The 22,748-nt window shown below is 39.2% G+C and overlaps 1 protein-coding gene across 2 annotated transcripts in view; it reads left to right on the forward strand.

Annotated features, from left to right (window-relative positions):
• fam171a1 (family with sequence similarity 171 member A1) overlaps positions 1-22,748 on the forward strand; it is a 187,485-nt gene that overhangs the window by 130,536 nt on the left and 34,201 nt on the right. For both annotated transcript variants that reach the window (XM_068006790.1, XM_068006799.1), the window contains 3 exons: positions 3,382-3,474; positions 11,435-11,593; positions 17,904-18,080. In XM_068006790.1, the coding sequence (XP_067862891.1) occupies positions 3,382-3,474; positions 11,435-11,593; positions 17,904-18,080 (429 nt within the window). The remainder of the gene's footprint in view (positions 1-3,381; positions 3,475-11,434; positions 11,594-17,903; positions 18,081-22,748) is intronic.

Here is a 22,748-nt window from a genome sequence, read left to right on the forward strand (position 1 = left end):
TTGCATACGGGTTCGTGGGGCAGTTGGAAGCTGGGAGATCAGTTGATTTGATTAGCTGTTGTTATTCCAGCTCGTCTTGCTGACAATATAATTGAATTGTCTAGTTGCCTCTCTATATACTACAGTTTTTGGAGATGGTGAAAGGAAGGAGGAGAATAATTTTTAAACCTTGTCTCTAGTTATGGATGCCTGCACCTCCTGTTAAATTTAAAGCATACCCATTACTTTTATTACAGTCATTTAACTACATAATAGTGATTGCATTTCAAAAGTAATTCATTGGTTGTGAAGCATGATGAGAAGCTAGATCAATAAAGGTGCTTTCATTTTTACTTTGTTAAAACAGCTCACCCTCACTGGATTGCAGAATTTGTAAAAGCCATTAGCCTTTCCCTTTGTGCAGTTGGTAGACATGGTAAATTTTCATTTTTAGCTCTTGGAATTGTGCTAAAATCAATGGATAGAAAATAATGGGAGACATGGCCAAGTTCCTGACATGCGCACTGTACCAGAAGCCATGAATTTGAAAATTTGCTACCATGGTGCCATGGTATTTTTTTATACCCACCTGAGCCACAGAACAAGCCTGTGCGGCCTTAGTTTATTGTCCCATCTGAAAGATGGCACCTTTGACAATGCAGCAGTCCTTCAGCTTAGATTATGAGTTGAAATCTGTGATATGCAGCTCAAATCGGCAAACTTCTGAATAAGAGGTGAGCTTGCCGCCAACTGATCCAAGCTAACAGCCTTGGAGCCTGTGCTGTCAAAGGATTTAGTAGACAGCTGGCTGAAGATCCAGCTTGTGATCAGTGGAGGATGAATTTGTGATCAATGAGGAATGGATATGAATAAGCTTCTAACCCAGCAGGTGAGCCTGGAAGTCTTGGCACTTGATGAAAGTATTTAACTTGGTGAAAATACTCTGTACTATTGCAGTCCTACTGAGTGCTATTACTGGCCATCTGTGATGTATTGTGCTTACAGATTATAATCTTGTTGTAAAACTACTGATGCATAAAATAATTGCTTTTAATTTTCCCTTTATCTTTGTGGTCATTCTTTCACCATCCTTAATGCACCATCCTCAATGCACCATCCCTTAACAGAGGTCATCCCTCTCTGCTAATGCTCTGCAACAGCTGCCTCCTATGCGGGTAACCTGCCCTTCAAAATTATCTTCATAAGCATCTAATTACATTTTTGCATTCCTATCTCTGGGGAAGTGTCTCATGGACATAAGGGCCTGGCTGAGATCAAAAGAAACTTGTGTGGAACTCGAGCACAATTCCCCCACCCCAAGCTCCCCATTTGTGCCACAGTGCAGCATTGTGCTGGCTTTGTAATTCTACCGATACATTTGGGAACTTTGGAACTTGGAACTCATGATTACATCAGCTGGTAGCAGGTTGGCAATAGAATATGTCACTTGTACTTAAATTAGCATCAGGCAAATTATGCTAATTGCAAAAAAAATTGAAAGCTATACATCTGTGTAAACTTTAATACCTTACCTCCCACTACCTGTTGTTACAGCAGATCTGGCGTGTGCACATTAAGCATTTTTTTCCTCAATTATAAGATGGTGCTGCAACATGTAATGCCACAGAGTAATAGGATATGGGTTCTTGCCCACAGTTTTCCACACAGGTGTTCCCAGTTTCAGCCAAGTTGCCAAAGCAGAGGCTGAGTGCTTTTGAGAAAGCGGGTTAGATTCTTTTCGTTGTATGATTCTTCTCTCATTTTGGCTCCTCAGCCAATTTTCTTCTCTCCCTATAGGGAATTTAGTTTTTGGCTCAGTGCCTTCTCTCTCTCGTTCTACCCCCCCCCCCGCCCCCAATGATTTCTTTTTCAATCTGACCCTGCTTGTCTGTTTGCCTTGTCAGTCGTGATCAATATATGGCTCAGGGAGATCTTTAGATTTGTGAATGTAGTGTTCTAAATTGCTTTCTGATTGGTCCAAGCTAACAGTGTAGTGGTACTCTTGGTAGCAAGGATCAATCCACGACAAATACAGATAGCAGCCATTATGCTTCCACACCAGAAACTAAACATTTAGTTAAGTTGAAATAACTGCTAATCATTTAAAAGTTCAAGTTCTATCTAAATTTTAAATTGAGAACCTGGACAAACCTGACTTGTGAGCAAGCCCAGTTAAATCAGTTGTCGAAGCCTCCTCCATTCCAATTTTTAATTTTAATTATAAATGCTATAGGTCAACAAGTGTTTAAAAAAAATTGGAAAGGGCGGGGGGAAAGGAGAAAATTGAGTCATTCGGAGATGCCTTGTGCTGGCCATAAAAATATGACCAATATTTGCAGTCCCCGCTGCTGTTGCCGATACTCTTGAAAGTTGACGATGAGGCAGACTGGCTTTACATTCTAAACAATTGCAGCTGGAATAATACAAACCTAAAACATTTGCAGTGCATTTCTCTGCTAAGCGAGACCAGATTTTGTGACTTCGTTCTAAAGGAAAATTCCAGAAATTGAAATCGTAAAAGATAATACCGGCATAGATAGTCTTGCCAGGTATTGATTAAATGAATTATTTATGTACCATTTCAATTTCACCCTTGCAAAATATGATTGAAAATTTAACTCTGGTGTTGATCACTTCCAACCTTAAAATGTACAATAATCGAGTTTAACTTGTGCTAATTAATGGCTGAAAGACTACACTGAGCTAGAGGGTAATGAGTGCAAAGAATTATCTTGGGGGTGGGGCAAACTGGGAATGATAAACATTGGCCCCCAAACTTATTTTAAAGCAAATTTCAAGAAGGACTTTAAGAACAACTTATTTTCTTTCATGTCATTTTCAAATAATTACTTTTAAAATTCTGCATATTTTCCCCCCCAAAAAATTAGGAAGTCTGTATTGTAGGATGCATTGTAATCCAGTATTTTCTTTTTTACTTTAACATTCAGAACATGTTGGTTAGGTGGATCCAATAGACAAAAGGGAGCCTGGAGAGTCTACAATATGATGACCTTGTAGCCTATTTCATTAAAAATTAATGGGTTGGAAAACATTAATTCACAGGCAGAAAAGAGCTTGTCTGGAGCTGGTGTACTGATATGGTTATGCATACAATTATATGAATTATCAGTCGTCCATGATACTGTCATGCACTTCGGTTGTAAATTTGCAAGATTATGTGAAACAGTTCTCCATAATACAGTATGATGATTTAGACAACCCATTTATCATCCAAATAAATAATCAGTCTAAAATTAATGAGATAAAAATGTGTTGGTTGTTTATGTAATGATGCAGCTTTTGCAGAATGGAATTTTTTTTTAAAGTTCAGTATTCTTTAACTTCTTGCAAAACAGTAAGGACGCAGTAATAAATATATATTTTTTTAAATTTCTTTATCAGTGTTTTCATCTGTGAGCCTGCTTCTACATCCTGAACGGTCAGCAACCCTGATGGTGTATGAAGACATTGTTCAGATTGTCTCAGGATTTCAGGGTATGTACTGGAGGAATATGATAAATAATTTGAAATGATTTCTTAAATTTTATTAGCAAAGACATGACTCCACAAGGGAGATGACTTCAAATTACTGTGTCCTATTGGAGTTTGTATTCAAGTTTGAAAGTTGTTTTGGGGTTTTTAAAAATATGTTGCAATATTATGCAAATATTATTCTCCTGCATATTTTAAAAATTATGTCCTTGTATACTGAATTTTGTGGTGTAAGAACGTATAGATTGTTTTCCAGTAGTTTTGTACCTCTAAACCACTGTGCTGTTGCCTCTGAAATCACATGTAATTTGTTCATTAGCTGAGTAGTCAACATAGTCGGATGAAAATTGGGCTGTTTTTCACAATCTACGATATAAACAAACATTCACTCCCCCAACACATGTGTTGGGGGAGTGAATGTTTGTTTATATCGTATACATATTATGGATGTGAACGTACAAAAGCCATGAGTAGTTGGGGGTGAATTAGTCATATTGTGGGAAAGGCTTTCCCTCTGTTTTCGGCTTGCACGTGCACACACTGGCATCAAACCAGCTCTGGACTGCATCAAGCTGAACTGTAATTTGGAGATGCTACAATTCATTTTAAGATGTCTTCAAATGTCTTAAGATCTTGCATTCTTTTATAAATATATCAAAAAAATGAAAGTATTTGCAACATATTATACTCAGCTTAACTTTGAATGTGTCTAAAATCAACTTCCAGGTGTGTAAAATAGAATTCAGAATACAGTGAAATTAAAAACATCTTAAAAGATATTCCTCGAGGCCAGAAGAGAAGTTAATTTTGTTTCAACCACTTATAGTTCCAAAAGGCAAATTCACGATGGTTATTTTGCTGCTCATGATTCAAGGATTTTGCCCCAATCAGGAGCTTCCAGCCAGCAAGATATTCATATGCAGTACTGCTGTTTGGTTTCACTGCTGTTCCAGGAATTGTCAGTGGAAGATTCATGTGTTTACTTATCCAAGGGATGGGTGATGACGTGGGTTAGAAGAGTTTTAGACCTGGGTTTGAAATCAAAGCTGATGGATGAAAGTGGCCTTTCTTGCTGCCGATGTGGGTGTACCTAAATCACAATTTTGGGGCTTAGGTGTCCACAGTAGCAATGTGGCCCATTTTTCTTGTGCATCGTTAAAATGGAGCTGGATCAATACCTAATTAAGAAGCAGGATTGAGGGTTATCGAGAGTGCTGATAACACTGCTTGTTTTTTTTCTTTGGGGTCAATCGAGGAAGGAAATTATTGTTCCTTAAAGTAGGGATCAATGGGTGGTGTTGGACGGAAGTCAATGTTAGCAATTATACCTGGAGTCTGGATGAAGTGGGCTTGACGAGCTGAATAGCCTTTTCTCAATCTGCATTTTCTTGCATTTATTGATTAATACTAACCTAATCGAGTGTGCTTTTCATTTGCACAGTATTTCCTATATGCTGCATATTATTTGGTTAGGATGATGCATATGTTGTGGCATATTTTAGTACAATGAACAGCCTTGGTCACTTTTTTAAAAATCTTTTTGGGATGAAGCAGATGTTACATTTAGTTGATGGGCTTGATTTAAAAGTAACGTTCACCTAGCTTACTCTGGTGTATTTGTTCTTTGTGCTTGTCTCCATGTGCAAAATTCACTATGGACTTTCACCACAGACAAGGTGAAATGGAAAACTGTCAAGTGAGTCATCTCTTGCCAATCCCCCCCCCCCCCACACTTTCCAGGAGCAGGTCATCTGCTCATCCTCTGAAGGAATGGTGCTTTAGGAGGGAGAAAATAAAACTATTTTTAATTTTGATACCTCCTGAAGTACTATATAGTTCTTGCTTGTATTTACAAACTGGCATTTGGACAGAATAGAAACTTTAATGACTCTTTTGTACAAAACCATGTATTAAATGACAGACCAATTTTTAAAAAAATATGTATATTTTTGGATGTTGGTCTGGGAAATAGAATACATTCTCCCCCACTTTCAGATTAGGTGTTGCCTGCCATCCTATGGCTTCGATGAGTGAGATTGCCAACCTGTTCCAATTTGTAGGTGGTTTTGCACTGTGCACCTGTGTCTACTAAGGACTAGGTTCAGCCTGACCAAATTTACTTTACACAGGACATTTGTAGTTGACAGAGACGACCACCTATCAATCAGGACTAGATTTGAATCCATTCCCAGAAGAGCAAGGGCATATGCTAACCATTGCATCAGCTCACTGATGATGAAAAGAAAATGTGAAGTCAAACTGAATGAACTTTGCATTGATATTGCAGTAAGATAAACAGATATTCATCATCATTCTACTACCACGCTCTATCTCTAGGTTGTAGAAATATTGAAGTCTACTGCACCAATGCCTCCATTTTTTAACCATGGGATCATGCACGTCAATGACCAACTGAATCTGAAACAAAAATAGTGGCCAGATAGCAGATTGTATTAGCGAGATGTAGCCATTATGCCAGAAGCTAATCCAGGATTGAGCTGTAGAAAATCAAATTTGCCTGTTCTTGTAATTGTATTCCAAAATAAATGTATTTATTTATTTGTAGGAAGAAATTCCAAATAAGTTTCCCCCCAGTGAATATGGAATAAAGCCATTGAGACTAGAAGTTCCAAATTCAATTTCTGGTCTGTGTTGAGTTAACTGATCTCAGCCGGGGCAGCAGTTGGAGTGCTGCAGTTGACTTCAGCACCTTTGAACTAGGGAGGGGAATATTAGTGATGGTTCCACTCTCAATTGCTGTCCAGTGACATCTGCTAGAAAGTATATATATATATGTGTGTGGATGGAATTGGGCTCACTTGTGGTATTTCCATTGGTCAAAAAACCATGTCAACACACTAGACTCAACTTAGGTAAAGTACTGGAGGTCTGCTGTTGCCTGTGGAACCATACCCCCTGTATTTGCATATGTACTCTGCATAGGGAGAATATTGAGTCGTGCACACCACCAAGAAAATTGGAGACCAGAGGGTTTGTATGCAACTAAAAAGAATGACCATCTTTTTAAGAAAAAGATTTTACCAAACTATATATTTAACTACACCAAATTTTCATCAGCAGGAACTTCTAATAGTTGTTCATGCAGGGAAAGAAATGGCAACACCAGAGTACAATTAACAGAAATAAATGGCAGCATTCTCATCATAATCCTGAGCATTATTGAATTGACAGCAAGGTTGGGAAGGAACAACATTACAAGTTTACTCTGATTACTGTGAAAGACATGTAGGAGTGCAGGCAGAAGAGTTTTGTTTTGTCTCCAGACTTTATATCGTGCTTGTACTGCTAGTGACAACGCCAAAGTTAAACCCGTCAGATTCAGTAAACCCGATGGCCAGGAAGGTCCGGTGAAAGCGCGGATATAGCTTTAATACATCCAGCTATGCAATCTGTTCTGGCCCAGCAGTAATAACTGGAAGAATGCACTTCAGATTGCTGTGGAATTTAGCAGGGATGCTTTTTATCCTGCCATGGTAGGACATTCCATGTAGTGATTTGAAATAAAAATATTGGAGCAAATGACCCACCATTCCATTTTGAAGGAAGCCTGCAGCTACAGTAAAATATTTCAAAAGGACAAAAACTGAAACATTAAATGAGTAGTATTTGAGATGGTTACATTATTTTTTTAAAATTTATGTTACTAACTATAGGCAATGCACTAGAATATGGCTCAGATATGGCATTGTCACCTCTACCGGCAGTATGCAACAGGTGGCCCATGGGGGCAGGTCTGGCCTGCAAGCTTGTTCAACCCAGCTCATGGATTCCTCATTTCCTATGCACTTTTAGTAGTAACATTAAGAGCTTGTGCACGAGGAAGACTTGCTGAGCAGTTTGAACCTACCTGGGCCTAGAGGATTAGAATAAGCTGCTTCCTGATTGATTCTAAATGAACTAATGAAAAGGCTGCATTTTTGAACTAATCAGGAAGCAGCCTTGGTCCTAGGTGGTTCAAATGGCTTGATAAAGGATATATGTGGTGAGTTTTAATAACTTGGTCACTGGGGGAGGGCTCATAGGTTATGCTTTTGGCTTCTTCCATCTCAGTTCGGGAAAGAAAATAGTCTGCATTTAAGTTTTGGAACAGACGGAGAAGTGTCTCCCCTTCTCTTTAGCCAGATGAAGATTGTGACAGATTCTAGGTTGAGGCATGACCACATGTGACCTGTAATAAGAAAAGTAAGTACCAATCAGTTCAAAGATTGCTCACCTATGAAGTGAGTTTAGCCAGTAAACAGGGACAGAATGGCGTAATGTTGTTTTTGATTTTGAGAGTAGTGGTGGGAAATAAGTAAAACTTGCTTTGAAAATGGTGTTCTATTCATGTATTGCACGTAAAATAAACCAGTTTGATGGTTTGCAGTTGGCCTCATCTCACTATAGTGAGTGCTAAACAGTCTGCCTTATGGAAGATAGGGTGAACGTACATGGGACACGTATGAGATCACAGTATCCAGCACACACAACGAGGAGTCCTTGCAGCCTCTAGATCACACTATTGTATAACTAGATATTGTGCAGTAAAGGTATATTCCTGATTGTAAGAATGTGGCGTCTGCTTACATGAGTGATTGATGATGCTGGATTCTTGAGAATATCTAGTGCAGACCTGAAATTTGTAACAATGACATTGTCCTTTTAAACATTTCTGCCTGTGATAATACGTACACGTTTTGCAATTCCATACTCACGTTGAAGACTGACATATTTCTCTTCAATTCACTTGATTTAGATATTGATACTCTCAGAATTAGAAGCAGTAACTGGAAGGAATCCAGACAAAATGTATCATTGCTCTTTATAAATTGGATTTAATAGGGTGATTTTGTGGTTGGGCCCCCAATCAGGTGGCACATTATTAGCATCTGCCCAAACATTAGTATGCTGAGCCCATCACAATGTGCAGGGTCAGCTTCATCTATATAGTATGGGCGAGCTCCCAGCCCATATTGGACCTGGCACAGGGAGCTCACCAGTGGAGGAGTGGGAAATTGCATTTAAGCAGCCTTAAGGCTGCAGATACAAAAATGTCAGGAGCCTTTAGAAAGGCTGCTAATATTTTTAGTGTACATTTCATTCTTTGCAAAGGCTAATTAGATAACAAAAATGGCTAGCAAAACCCAGTGGGTGACACATTAATTGTGGCGGCAGGAAACTTCTGTGCCCAATGACAGAGTGGTGCAACATTGAAACCCTGGTATGATAGTTGACAAAGTGGAGATGCTGCAGAATGAGGTGCGAGTGAGGAAGGTGTCTCCCCATAGCATAGCGTGCCTGGAAGCAAATGGAAGAGCACAGCTGACATTTACTCCCAGTAGCATTGTCACCCCTATGATGCATATTGGCTGTGGGGTTTTTTTTATTCGTTTATGGGATGTAGGTGTCGCTGGCAAGGCCAGCATTTATTGCCCATCCCTAATTGCCCTTGAGAAGGTGGTGGTGAGCCGCCCTCTTGAACCGCTGCAGTCCATGTGGTGTCCTTGCAGCAGCTGGCATCTGGTTCTCTGCTGTCCCAGAGCCTGTGGATCCAGTTCCACATGGTTATTGCCAGGCAGACGTCTGTCTGCCTGGCAATGCAGATTGGCGAGCACCAGTGGGTGGACGCAGTCTGTCTTTGATGCAGCCTGACTTGCCTGGCATCCTTTGTTGCACCTCCTTCTTTGAAATACATAAGTAAAGGAGTATTCCCATAGGGACATTCCCAATCTCAATTCCCTATTGTGGTCTAGCAAATGTTAGTGCCAAAAGACTTAGCTCAAGATTTCTGGCCAATTAAGTGACAACAGGAGAGGGAAAAAAGGCAACAAAAAGCCTCCAAAATGCTGCTGCAAGTCTTATGGGTAGAGTTCTCCAAATTAATTTCCCTAAAGTAGCTTAATTGCCCATTTTATATGAACAGGTATATTATGAGACTATAAATTCCATGTACATAAAAATTAAGTCGTTGGGGCCTAATTTGAATATTGCAAACTGCTGGCTACTTCTGGTGCACCTGCAAAAGGACTTGATGATCTATATCCCAGGGTTTTGAAAAAGGTGGCTATAGAGATAATGGATGCATTGGTTGTCATCTTCCAAAATTCTATAGATTCTGCAATGGTTCCTGCAAATTGGAGGGTAGCAAATGTAACCCCACTATTTAAGAAAGGAGGAAGAGAGAAAACAAGGAACTACAGACTTGTTAGCCTGACTTCAGTAGCAGGGAAAATGCTAGCATGTATTATTAAGGACCTGATAACAGGACACTTAGAAAATAATAATAGGATTTGGCAGGGTCAACATGGATTTATGAAAGGGAAATCATGTTTGACAAACCTATTGGAGTTCTTTGAGGATGTAACTAGTAGAATAGATAAGGAGGAACCAGTGGATGTGATGTATTTGGATTTTCAGAAGGCTTTCAATAAGTTCCCCCACAGGAGGTTGGTGAACAAAGTTAGAGCATATGGAATTGGGGGCAATATACTGGCATGGATTGAGAAACGGTTAACAGACAGAAAAGAGAGTAGGAATAAACGGGTCCTTTTCAGGTTGACAGACTTTGACTAGTGAGGTACCGCAGGGATCGGTGCTTTGGCCCCACAATCAATGATTTGGATGAGGGGACCAAATGTAATATTTCCAAGTTTACTGATAACACAAAATCAGGTGGGAATATGAGTTGTGAGGAGGATGCAAAGAGGCTTCAAGGGGATATAGACAGGCCATGTGAGTGGGCAAGAACATGGCAGATGGAATGTAACGTGGAAAAATGTGAAGTTATCCACTTTGGTAGGAAAAACAGAAATGCAGAGTATTTTCTAAATGGTGAGAGATTGGGAAATGTTGATGTTCAAAAGACCTGGGTGTCCTTGTACATTAAAGCTAACATGCAGGTGCAGCAAGCAGTTAGGAAGGCAAATGGTATGTTGGCCTTTATTACAAGAGGATTTGAGCACAGGAGTAAAGATGTCTTACTGCAATTATATAGGTCTTGGTGAGACTGCACCTGGAGTATTGTGTACAGTTTTGGTCTCCTTACTTAAGAAAGGATATACTTGCCATAGTGGGAGTGCAACGAAGGTTCACCAGACTGATTCCTGGGATGGCGGGATTATCGTAAGAAGAGAGATTGAGTTGACTAGGCCTGTATTCTCTAGAGTTTAGAAGAATGAGAAGTAATCTCATTGAAACATACAAAATTCTTACAGGGCTCGACAGGGTAGATGCAAGGAGGATGTTTCCCCTGGCTGGGGAGTCTAGAACCAGGGGTCACAGTCTCAGAATAAGGAATAGGCCATTTAGGACTGAGATGAGGAGAAATTTCCTCACTGAGGGTGGTGAATCTTTGGAATTCTCTACCCCAGAGGGCTGTGGAGGCTCAGTCATTGAGTACATTCAAAACAGATATCGATAGATTTCTAGATATTAAAGGCATCAAGGGATGCCTTTCTTACTTACTGTTGAACCTTTCAGAGAGAAAACCGTCCTATAAATCACTCAAAAGTGTGACACAGGAGATAATAGGGTTTCCAAATATCGGCAGCCCACAGAACATATACTGTGCAGAAGACTGCAGGAAAGTGGAGTTGAGGTTGAAGATCAGCCATGATGTTATTGAATGGCGGAGCAGGCTCGAGGGCCCGATGGCCTACTCATGCTCCTGTTTCTTATGTTCTTAAAACTCAACCACATAATTGGATGGGGCACTAAATGGGCAGAAATCCAGTATAACGGATCTATGCTGATTTTTCCAATAGATTACACTTGGTTATTGGACATAACTGATCAGAAATCTACACTAACCTACCACTGCTAACTTTATTTGCTTCTTGGATTCATTGAAGTGAAATAAATTATGAATTGTTTTCATGTTTTATTATTTTAACTTGAAGTTTAATGCTTACATGGTAATCTTATGATAAATGAGTGATAATTCCTATTTTTTTTTAATCCATAGGCACCCTAATTCAGCCTAGGATTCAGTTCCAGAGAAGGTCTCTCAACTTGCCAAAGAACTCAACCTATAGGAACCTGATTGCTTTTCTAACAGTAGCTGTCACCCCTTGGGAAGTAGGCAATTTCCCGTATTTTCAAGGAATTGATGTAAATCGAACAGGTAAGGCACAGACATTAGGCAATGCAAACTCTGTGTACAGTTAAAATGCAGCGAGTCCTCTTAATATCACTCTCTTTAAATTTACCTCTCCCACCTCACAAATGGTACAACAACCACTACCAAACATATTGTTACTCGATACTGCTGTTATGCCCATAATATTGTATTTGCAAGTTTCCTCAGTAAAGATTCTGAACTGCTGTCATTTTGGTTTACGCACAAACTAAAGTAATATGAAAATAATTAAGATAAACACTAAGCTAGTAATATAGTCCTTATACTCTGGGAAATTTTATTCCTTGTAAGACCTTCAGAATGCAGTCATGGCTGCCCCTTGTGATATAAATTCATATCCCACTCTTCCCCATTTGCGTGGTTTGTGATATCGGCTGTGAAGTAATTGATTGAGATTATATCCTACACTAAACATAAAGCCCTTATTGGCTAAGCATCTATTTTAATATATTACAGAATTTAGGTTCATACTGCACATGTTCTGCCAAAGGTTCAAAGTATGTGATGTGCGTCTATCTCACACAACTGGGTTATATCCATACAACTGGGTTGGAGCTGGAGGCTGTATTTCAATATTACGTAAAATTTAAATTTAGAATCCTGACTTAGGAAGGATGGACACTTTAAACTTTCAGTCCCATGTACTTTCATTCTTCCTTACACTGGCAAAATTATGTCATTATTGTGAAAATGGATAGCAGTGAGATTTTTCTGCATCACGTTGTTGAATAAAATGCATTTTGCATGCATAGTATTATGAGCTATGTTGCTAAATTTAGTTCAGCAAAATCAAAGCTCTTGCAATTTAAGTTAGATTACAAAGCTAGTTAGCATGGTTACACTGAATTTGTTATTCTGGAGGAGTTGGGGTCTACGTTGAAGCATTTTATGGGATAGAGCACATTCCTTGTCTGGTTGCTATGGCATTCTTTTAACTGCAGCTCAGTCTAGTGACCATTTGAGTCACTAATACAATCCAGCAGAGGCCACCTATAACCGCCGCAAGCAAAAGCAAATGAACAAGTGTTCCAGGTCATTTCAACTTAGAGCAACATTTCCTTTTTGTTGCTAGGGCTAGAGAAAGCTGTGTGGGCTTGTAAATAAAAGCTCTGCAAGGGCAATCCAGAAAGCAATACTGGGTTGTGGTTGGTTAGCTGGAATCTCAGTCAACGGGCGTTTTTTTATTTCTGAATGATTCTTATCAGAGAAGAACTTCTATATGAGAATCTGAAACAGTCCTGTTTACCTGTTCCTGTTGAATTGTGGGTTCACTATATGTTTTGGGAAATAAACCTATTGAGAACTACCTCTGATATGGATTATGTATTTTTGCCGATTGGCAAATGGCATGCTACAGTGCCTACAACTAGATAGCGACAGCAATTTTGTACAAAAATATTAGACTTTTCAAGTAGTCTGCGAAGATTAAAAACAGTGTTAGCTCCACTCCGTGGCACGTAGTTCACACCCGGTACTTGGTATAAGACCAGAGGATGCATTGATGTCCAACTGGAGAATCATATACAAGTAACGGTGACGGTGACTTATGACTCGTGGTAGAGTGAGAAACAAGAGACTGGAGTCCCATTGCAATGAAACTCGATGCATGGCTGACACCCAGTAGAACCCAGTAAAAAGATATGTACTTGTAGATCATAAACAGCTCCATTTTTTAAAAAATGATTTCTGAATGTCATCTCTAGGGGATATTTTGAGAAATGGTTTGGTGATTGATCAGCTCTTACAGTATTCTCTGCTGCATCAATGGACTTCAGGGCATTTAAAATACTACCAAAAATAAAAAATCCCAAGATCTCCTAGAATTGCTCTTATATGCTCTATATTTTATGGGATTACCATGCCAGAACTGGGACATGCTCATATTCCAGAAATTTGAATTGTCGAATGCAAAATGGATAACATTAGAAAAGGTCACAGGTGCTTACCTGGCTAACTTCATGTTGCTGAGAGGAAATGTTGACTAGCAGGTTTTGAATTGCAAAAAAAAAGGCAATTAAGAAATGGGGAGAGAGGAGAGGAAAAAGAGAGCCTACACAATTATATATCCACTTTTTAATGCAATGAAATCTAGTTTGTAGTAAAGCTGTTACTTAATGGGTTGATCAATTTAATTGTATTGTAACTATTTTAAGATGTTTACTGTAACAGTGAGAAATGTTAATAGTCCTACTAAAAAGTTATTCATTTAAGTAATAATGTTCTAACAAATTGTGGTCCTGATTTATCCCACATGAGAATTAAGTGATTTGCATCGGTATAATTTTACATGTGCGACATGTGTTAGTCATTTGATTGCAATTGTGATTGAATCCCTATCTTAAGTATAAGAACATAATTTTTCAGAACAGATTCAGGCCACTAGGCACAAACAAGCCCATCCTTATTTCATAGATCAGCTCCACATCACACCTCATCATATTCCGCAATTTCTTCTCGCTCCAGAAATGCATCTACATTGACTTTTAAACTCGTCTGCATCAATGGCTTTCCTTAGTAACTTACTTTACAACTCCATTACCCTGTGAACGAGGAAGTTTCACACAAATTCCCTTCTTATTCTTGCCATTTTTAACTTGTGTCCCCTGGTGTTTGAACCTGAGACATAATAAACAATTCAAAGAATGGCCATCTTCTGTGCTGTATGATTCTATGAATTTGCCGGAATCAGTTTTGTCAATTCCTTTCATAATCTTGAAAATTTCAATTCGATCAGCTCAAAACCTCTTCTTCCAAAGAAAACGAGCACAACTTCCTCAACCTTTCTCATAATTTAAAATTTCCGATACCAGAATCATCATCCTCGGTGTTAAAGTCTGTAGCCTCTTAAGGGTAATAATATTCATCCTGTGATTAGGTGACCAGAACTATACATAATACTTTTGATAGGGTCTGAGCAATATCTTGTACAGAAAGAATGCAAACTTTTTAAAAATTTACATTCTATCCCTCTGTTAATTTCTTTTATATGAGGGCTGTGCAGTGGACGTGGTCTACATGGACTTTAGCAAAGCCTTTGACAAGGTACCGCATGGTAGGTTGTTACATAAGGTTAAATCTCACGGGATCCAAGGTGAGGTAGCCAATTGGATACAAAATTGGATTGACGACAGAAGACAGAGGGTGGTTGTAGAGGGTTGTTTTTCAAACTGGAGGCCTGTGACCAGCGGTGTGCCTCAGGGATCGGTGCTGGGTCCGCTGTTATTTGTTATTTATATTAATGATTTGGATGAGAATTTAGGAGGCATGGTTAGTAAGTTTGCAGATGACACCAAGATTGGTGGCATTGTGGACAGTGAAGAAGGTTATCTAGGATTGCAACGGGATCTTGATAAATTGGGCCAGTGGGCCGATGAATGGCAGATGGAGTTTAATTTAGATAAATGTGAGGTGATGCATTTTGGTAGATCGAATCGGGCCAGGACCTACTCCGTTAATGGTAGGGCGTTGGGGAGAGTTATAGAACAAAGAGATCTAGGAGTACAGGTTCATAGCTCCTTGAAAGTGGAGTCACAGGTGGATAGGGTGGTGAAGAAGGCATTCAGCATGCTTGGTTTCATTGGTCAGAACATTGAATACAGGAGTTGGGATGACTTGTTGAAGTTGTACAAGACATTAGTAAGGCCACACTTGGAATACTGTGTACAGTTCTGGTCACCCTATTATAGAAAGGATATTATTAAACTAGAAAGAGTGCAGAAAAGATTTACTAGGATGCTACCGGGACTTGATGGTTTGACTTATAGGGAGAGGTTAGACAGACTGGGACTTTTTTCCCTGGAGAGTAGGAGGTTAAGGGGTGATCTTATAGAAGTCTATAAAATAATGAGGGTCAAAATCTTTCCCCAAAGGTAGGGGAGTCTATAACGAGGGGGCATAGATTTAAGGTGAGAGGGGAGAGATACAAAAGGGTCCAGAGGGGGAATTTTTTCACTCAAAGGGTGGTGAGTGTCTGGAACGAGCTGCCAGAGGCAGTAGTAGAGGCGGGTACAATTTTGTCTTTTAAAAAGCATTTGGACAGTTACATGGGTAAGATGGATACAGAGGGATATGGGCCAAGTGCAGGCAATTGGGACTAGCTTAGTGGTATAAACTGGGCGACATGGACATGTTGGGCCGAAGAGCCTGTTTCCATGTTGTAAACTTCTGATTCTATATTGCAGCTGAGCATAGTGACTCTCGAGAACTCATATTTTTTCTGATCAGCATGCTGTGCCATTGTTTCATTTAACACAAGCACCTGCTTTTAGTTCTTTGCTCCCATACTCTCTCTTACACCTATCCATGTTGACTGTGTACAACTTTGTATAGTTGGCCTCACAGAGTGGACGAGAGTAGCTGGGAAATCTGAGATTTGTAAGTACTCTCATTTTGAACTAGCATTTTACAATGAAGTCTCACTCTGCTCTTAAAATCTTTGTTCTTTCTTTGATCTTCATACTCAACCCAATCACATTCCAGCATGATGTATAACAAGGAAACCCCAAGCCACATGCTAATTTTGCAAAAACGTTCTTTTATTAAAACAAGCAATATACCTAATTTTAATTAAATTTGCAAATTAGCCTTTTTAATAGAAGTTTTTAATTTATTGAGTACTACTTTCTTCCTGCAGCAGTGTACTTGTTCAAATTTGAGGAGTTGGCTGTGGAACACTAGGTTGGCCTTATTAACATTACCTGTTATCCCCAATTTATTTTTCACATTTATAACAAATTTTAACATCCTGGGTTAAAATAGTTTACTTGTTAATATTAAGCAAAAAAAATGTGCACAAGATTTTGCCGCAGATGATGATAGTGGAACTTAAACTTTGCTTTTCTTAAGACAAAATGAAATCAAGCTCAAGTTGTCTCCTCCATATTGCTTATATCGTCATGCAACATAATTTCTTATTATAGCAGGAATAATTCATGGAGTTGTATAGAGGGAGAGAGAACTTGTGTTTATATCGCGCCTTTCACGACCTCAGGCCATCCCAAAGCGCTTTACGCCATTTAAGTGCTTTTGAAATGTAGTCGCTATTTGCACACAGCAAGGTCCCACAAACAGATAATGACCAGATAATCTATTCGTGATGTTGGTTGGGGGATAAATATTGGCCAGGACACTGTGCATCTTGTAAAGTGTGCATCTTGTTTGGTTATTTATGTTTAATATGTAACAGATAATTCAGAGTGCCAGATCTGTAAGAATAACCAGGATCACAGGTTCCTGTCCAACTTGTGGTCCCAGCTATGCCCATTTGGATGGCTATCATTTTTAAATGTAAATATTTACATTGTTAATATGTCCTTAATTACATAGAATTGAAGACTGGTCTACTTCTCTACATTTAAAATAAGATGCATTAAATTGTGCAAATATGCAGTTTTCAGTCTGTTTACTGTCTGAACCATTGACACAACATTATTTCACGTTTTTGTAATTTGATATTTTTTGAGCACCACATCAGTTGCACAATTTATGTGACATTAAATTCACGGGTAAATTCTCTTCAGATTTTACCTGTTATCTCTCTCTTGGTTGTACGGTACTATTTTCCTTTTTTTCAGGAATCGTGTTACAGAAGATAAATCTGTAAGTTAAATTTAGCAGTTTATTTCATCATCACTACTGATTACTGTTCATCACTAATGGGGTGTTTGTTTCTCGCTGTAATATGGATCTAGTTTGTACAGAACTGCCAGTTATTTTTTTTAAATACTGGTCTGATCAGATGAATTGGGAGATTTGATTTGACCATGTTTATGGGGTTAATCTGATTGTGGGAGGGGGGGAACCTCCATAATCTTTTTTGAGTGTTAATCTGATGGCCAGTAATCTGCAGATAATTTTCAGCTAACTGAAAATGTTAACACCATGTGCTGCCTTGTAACTGTAAATTGTGTCTGTCTTGATGACCGTGTGCATCTGGTTTAGTGAGTCAGTCCTAGTTCAGTGCCGAATGGAGCAGTTGTTAAGAAAGCCAGCTGCCTGGAGGGGTCCATTTGTGTAATTGTACAGTACTTGTGCTGTGCATTGTGTGAACTATATCTTCACCTGGCAGAATTTTATGTTCAGTTTAAAGGAGAGAAGATGGATAGTGACAACTAGTGAGTGTTATCTTCAATGCTCAGAATGTGGATGAGTTGCTTTCCTAATCCTACAAGCAGTTTGCCCTATCTATGCAAAAATAACAAAGCATTGTAGCCACGCTGATTTTCTTTTTTTCCCACTGCGCTCTATGATGTGTTTAATCTTTTCATTACTGCCAACGCTATCTTCCGTTTTACAGGAAACAGCAGCAGGTTTGAGCTGACCCCAGTCACAGCGGTGAGTGTTCATCTGTTGGATAGCGATGGAACTGAAATCCAAGTGAATGGTCCTATCTGTGTGACCATTCCCCTGCCAGCCAAAAGCCCCTTAAAGCACGATGACTCTCTTCCGGCATGGAAGTTTGATAAGAAAATCGGTAAGCAATCCAGATAATTCCTCTCAAAAAAAATTTGAAAACTGAACAGGAGGGCTAGCTATTGGTCTGTTCTGCAAGTGCAATGCCAAGATGCTATAGGAGGTTATATATTTGTTTTCTTGTTGAGAACTTTTATTGTAAATAGTAAACAAAACAATCCAGTTCCTGCCCCTCCTCCTAGTTTACTTATTTCCATCCTCATATGCACTCTTGTTCCTTTTGGTCCTACTTATTTTTGGTCTTGTTTTCCCAAGACTTTTAATTACCTGTGTTGTGCAAATGGTAGGATTTGTCTTTAAATTTACCTTCAAATACTTGTATCCTCAAACACTTGTTTCCTCAGTTAATTAGATCTCTGTAGTTAGGTGCAGGGTTAATGGTGGTTGTGAAATACTTGCCTCCTACTCGAGGCTGCTTGAGCTCACTAAGGAGAGTGAGCTTTGTCAGTGCTCATTTGGGCTTCAGTGGATAACCGTACCTAATTGTATAGCAGGATGCCCCACCCAGGAGGGGAAACGCCCAAATACTGCTCGCCCTCCATCAAACATATCTCTTGTTGGGTTATCTCCGTGACATTGCTGATAGTTGCAAAGGATTACACACTCGAGACTGTCTCACTCTTTCTACTTTCTGAAGAAGGCTACAGGAGGTCATGTTAATGAAAAGAAAGGGGCAAAAATGGAATTCAAAGTGAAGCTTGTTTGAAATGTGTCCTGTAATGCTGATTTATTGAGCCAATGCAACTTGGTGTTTTCAGTAAATGAAATTGTGTTAAAGTTTTTCTAAAATCTTAAGAGCAAACAAGCCAAAACCTTGACTAACTTTGACTTGCAGATTTTCATTTCCATGTGATATCTGTTTACTCCAGTATTCTGGTTTTGTGTTGTTTTTATTAAACCATTTACCCTGTAGCATAAACTGGAACCTCAGGTTTCACATTGCTTTAAATGCTAAAAGGAGTGCCAGAGACCGTTAACATACTGGTAATTTTACACAGCATCATTATATGTATGGAAATAAGCCATAATGGACATAAATATGTAGCTGACCCTCAGTAATCCATCCTCACTTTGGCAAGACTGTACATGCTGTTTACTCATACCTGAACATTGTTTGCATCTCGGTTCCACATTGTTAATATTTTACATTTTCACCAAATGCAGTAGACCTTTGTTGTGATATGCTGTTTGGGTGTCAGCCACACAGTACATTATAATGAGGGTCCGATTAATCCTTGTGCAATCCTTGTGCAATCCTCATACAGAATACATTATGGACTCTCAACAGGACCATAAATTTCTCAGCTCCAGTCCTTTTAGTTTTAGGAATAGGTACTGCTGCTGTGCTTTTTATGTTTGAAGCAGATTCTGTTGGTGCCCCAATTAAATTTTTAAATATGATTGCTGTTTTTGTGGGGTTTTTTCCACTTGTTGCTACTCCTGGTATTCTTCCCTTTTCTCAGTCATTCTAATTGCGCTGCTTTCTGATTTTGCTCATTTTTTTTAACCCCTCCACCTCTTCTCTTTATTTACATATGGCTTGTTCTGCTCTTGGTGTCTTTCTCTTTCTTCCTGGCCCATCTGTAACTGACTTCAGTAGTCAGTGTGAGCTGCCAACTTTCCATTTCAAACTGCCAGTGAGATTGATTGACTATGACATTAAGTATGTGATGTTGAACTGTCCTTTTGAAAAATGCAAAGGACAGGAAATGTCAAGCAAAAGTGTATTTTCAAGCACAACAATGGAAATTGCGTACACTAAGCTTCAAGCTGAGCAGAAGAGCTTGCTAAGTAAAAGTTGCAATGATAAATGATCGGTGTTAATATCTACAATTAGATTTCCACTTTTCTGTTGAGTTTAATTGCACAGTAACTGAAGGTGAAAAAGCAGTGGTCGCACTGAAGATTTGTAACTAAACTTCTAATGGGGAATTGCTTGTACTAAGGATTTCGGAGTGTACTTTTTTTCTTATTGCAGTTGAGCTTATTTTGCACTTGTAATGGGAAATAGGGAGAGCAGCAGATGCTGCAATGCATCCAAAATTGCAGAATATTTTGACTATAGTGAAGCATTTGCTTGCCTCCCAGTTTCAAGTAGGTACAAATATAAGCAGAAATTGGAGAATTTTTTTGCCACTGCATTAAGTTGTCCCTTTCAACTGACTTGTAACCAACTTTCCTTGAGTTTTGAGATGTCACCTGATGCATGTTCATATACCATCTGCTCAGTTGCCTAATAGTTTAAAATTGAAAACCCAATGAAGTTGTAACGGCTGATTGACTGTTGAGGATTGTATTCTTTTGTCACTCCACATCCTTCTATCTTAGGAATTTGGCCAATGTTGGTTGGTTTTGGTGAAACTATGTCCTGAGGAACCCCATAAAAATTTGAAACCAGTTTATTTTTGAACTGACTTTGTCCTAAAATCTCTCACCAACCCCAAAAGAAATCCAAAGTGGCCTGAGGGGATGGTTGGAAGGGATCATACTTCATGAAGGATGCTGGCATTCAAAGAATGCCAAAGATCTTAAAAGGTAGGTAATTTTGCTTTCTTTGTCATGCTGCATCCTAAGAGCCATGCCAGAATAGTAAATTTTAGAAGAGAGGCCCTAAGAGGGATGGTCCAACTCCTGCCAAAACACATCTGTTGAAAACATTGTCCTGGATGCTGGCCACATTTAAACAGTAATGCCTGCTAAACATGCAAAGATTATTCCAAGTAGCTGCCTTACAGACACTGTTAATGGAAACCTAACTAAAAGCATAAGAAATAGCAACAAAATGAATAGAATGACCCTTAACTGTACTACTGGAATATTTTCCAGTGGAATAGCAACAATGGAGAATATATTCCACTAGCCATTATACTATGTGCTGCTTAGTACCAAATTAACTACGGTCATGTCGTAAGTGACATATCTAACTATTGACTTCCTAAATTTTTGACTTTTGTGAATGTAGAAATAATGCACTTTCTGCATCTACACAGTGAAATCTATGATCGTGATCTGATCAATGGTAGGCAGATAAAATGAGGGTGCAACAATATCCTAAATCAGATTAAACTGCTAGACTACCTTAAGGAGAAATCCTGTGCGGGTCTAAAATCACCTCTGTCCTTATGCCAAGTGAAAGAGTGTTCATCTTTATTTATGATGTGGAGATGCCGGTGATGGACTGGGGTTGACAATTGTAAACAATTTTACAACACCAAGTTATAGTCCAACAATTTTATTTTTAATTCCACAAGCTTTCGGAGGCTTCCTCCTTCTACCGTTCACCTGACGAAGGAGGAAGCCTCCGAAAGCTTGTGGAATTAAAAATAAATTTGTTGGACTATAACTTGGTGTTGTAAAATTGTTTACATCTTTATTTAGTTTAAGCGCCCACCTTACAAGCGGACTGTAGTTGGGTGATAAAGCTCATCTCTTCCCCCCCCCCCCCCCCCCGCCCCCTTCAAGGTATAAGGAAAGCTTCCCTCTGTTAGCAGGCTGTACAAATATAAAATATATTGTTTACTGAATCTGAGTGATTTTTATCAGCAACCACACCCAGACAGTGCTCGTAGGGTTTTAAAATATTTTACTTACAGAAGAGGTAGAGTCCAAGGGATGCAGCTGAGGTGTGCATACTCTTACTGTGCCTGTGTGTTGGACAAGGGGTCCTGGCTCAAAGCCAGAGTACCATGTTCTAACATTATATATATTTTTGAGACGGAGCCCAAGTTGCTAAGTCAAAGATACTAAGTTCTGTATTGTTCTGGGGCTGATTCCATGAAGTTAAGCCAAAGGTGCTAAGTTCTTTATTGTACTGAGGCTGGGTCCACGATAAGCTAGGGTACTATGTACTATACGATAAGAACAGAAGAAATAGGAACAGGAGTAGGCCATATTGCCCCTCAAGAATGCTCCACCATTCATTAGGATCATGGCTGACCTTTGACCTCAATGCTACTTTCCCACCTGATCCCCATATCCCTTGATTCCCTTAGAGTCCAATAATCTATAGATCTCAGTCTTCAATGTACACAACAACTGAGCATCCACAGCCCTCTGGGGTAGAGAATTCCAAAGATTCACAGTGAAGAAATGTCTCCTCATCTCAGTTTTAAATGGCCGACCCCTTATCCTGAGGCTATGCCCCCCTAGTTCTAGACTCTCCAGCCTGAGGAAACAGCCTTTCAGCCCTGTCAAGCTCTCTCAGAATCTTATATGTTTCAATGATCACCTCTCATTCTTTTAACTCCAGAGAGTATAGGCCCATTCTACTCAACCTCCCCTCATAGGACACCCTTCTCATCCCAGGAATCAATCTAGTGAACCTTCGTTGCACTGCCTCTAAGGCAAGTATATCCTACCTTAGATAAGGAGACCAAATTCATACACAGTACTTCAGGTGTGGTCTCACCTAAGTCCTGTACAAATGCAGCAAGACTTCCTTACTCTTATACTCCAACCCCCTTGCAACAAAGGCCAACATACCATTTGACTTCCTAATTGCTTGCTGTACATGCATATTACTTTCTGTGTTTCGTGTACAAGGACACGCAAATCCCTCTGTACACCAACATTTAATCGTTTCTCACCATTTAAAAATACTCTTTTTCTAATCTTTCAACCAAAATGAATAACCTCACATTAAACCCCATCTAACACCTTCTTGCCCATT

The sequence above is a fragment of the Heptranchias perlo genome, chromosome 2 (assembly GCF_035084215.1).
Source record: "Heptranchias perlo isolate sHepPer1 chromosome 2, sHepPer1.hap1, whole genome shotgun sequence".
NCBI classification, from domain to species: Eukaryota; Metazoa; Chordata; class Chondrichthyes; order Hexanchiformes; family Hexanchidae; genus Heptranchias; species Heptranchias perlo.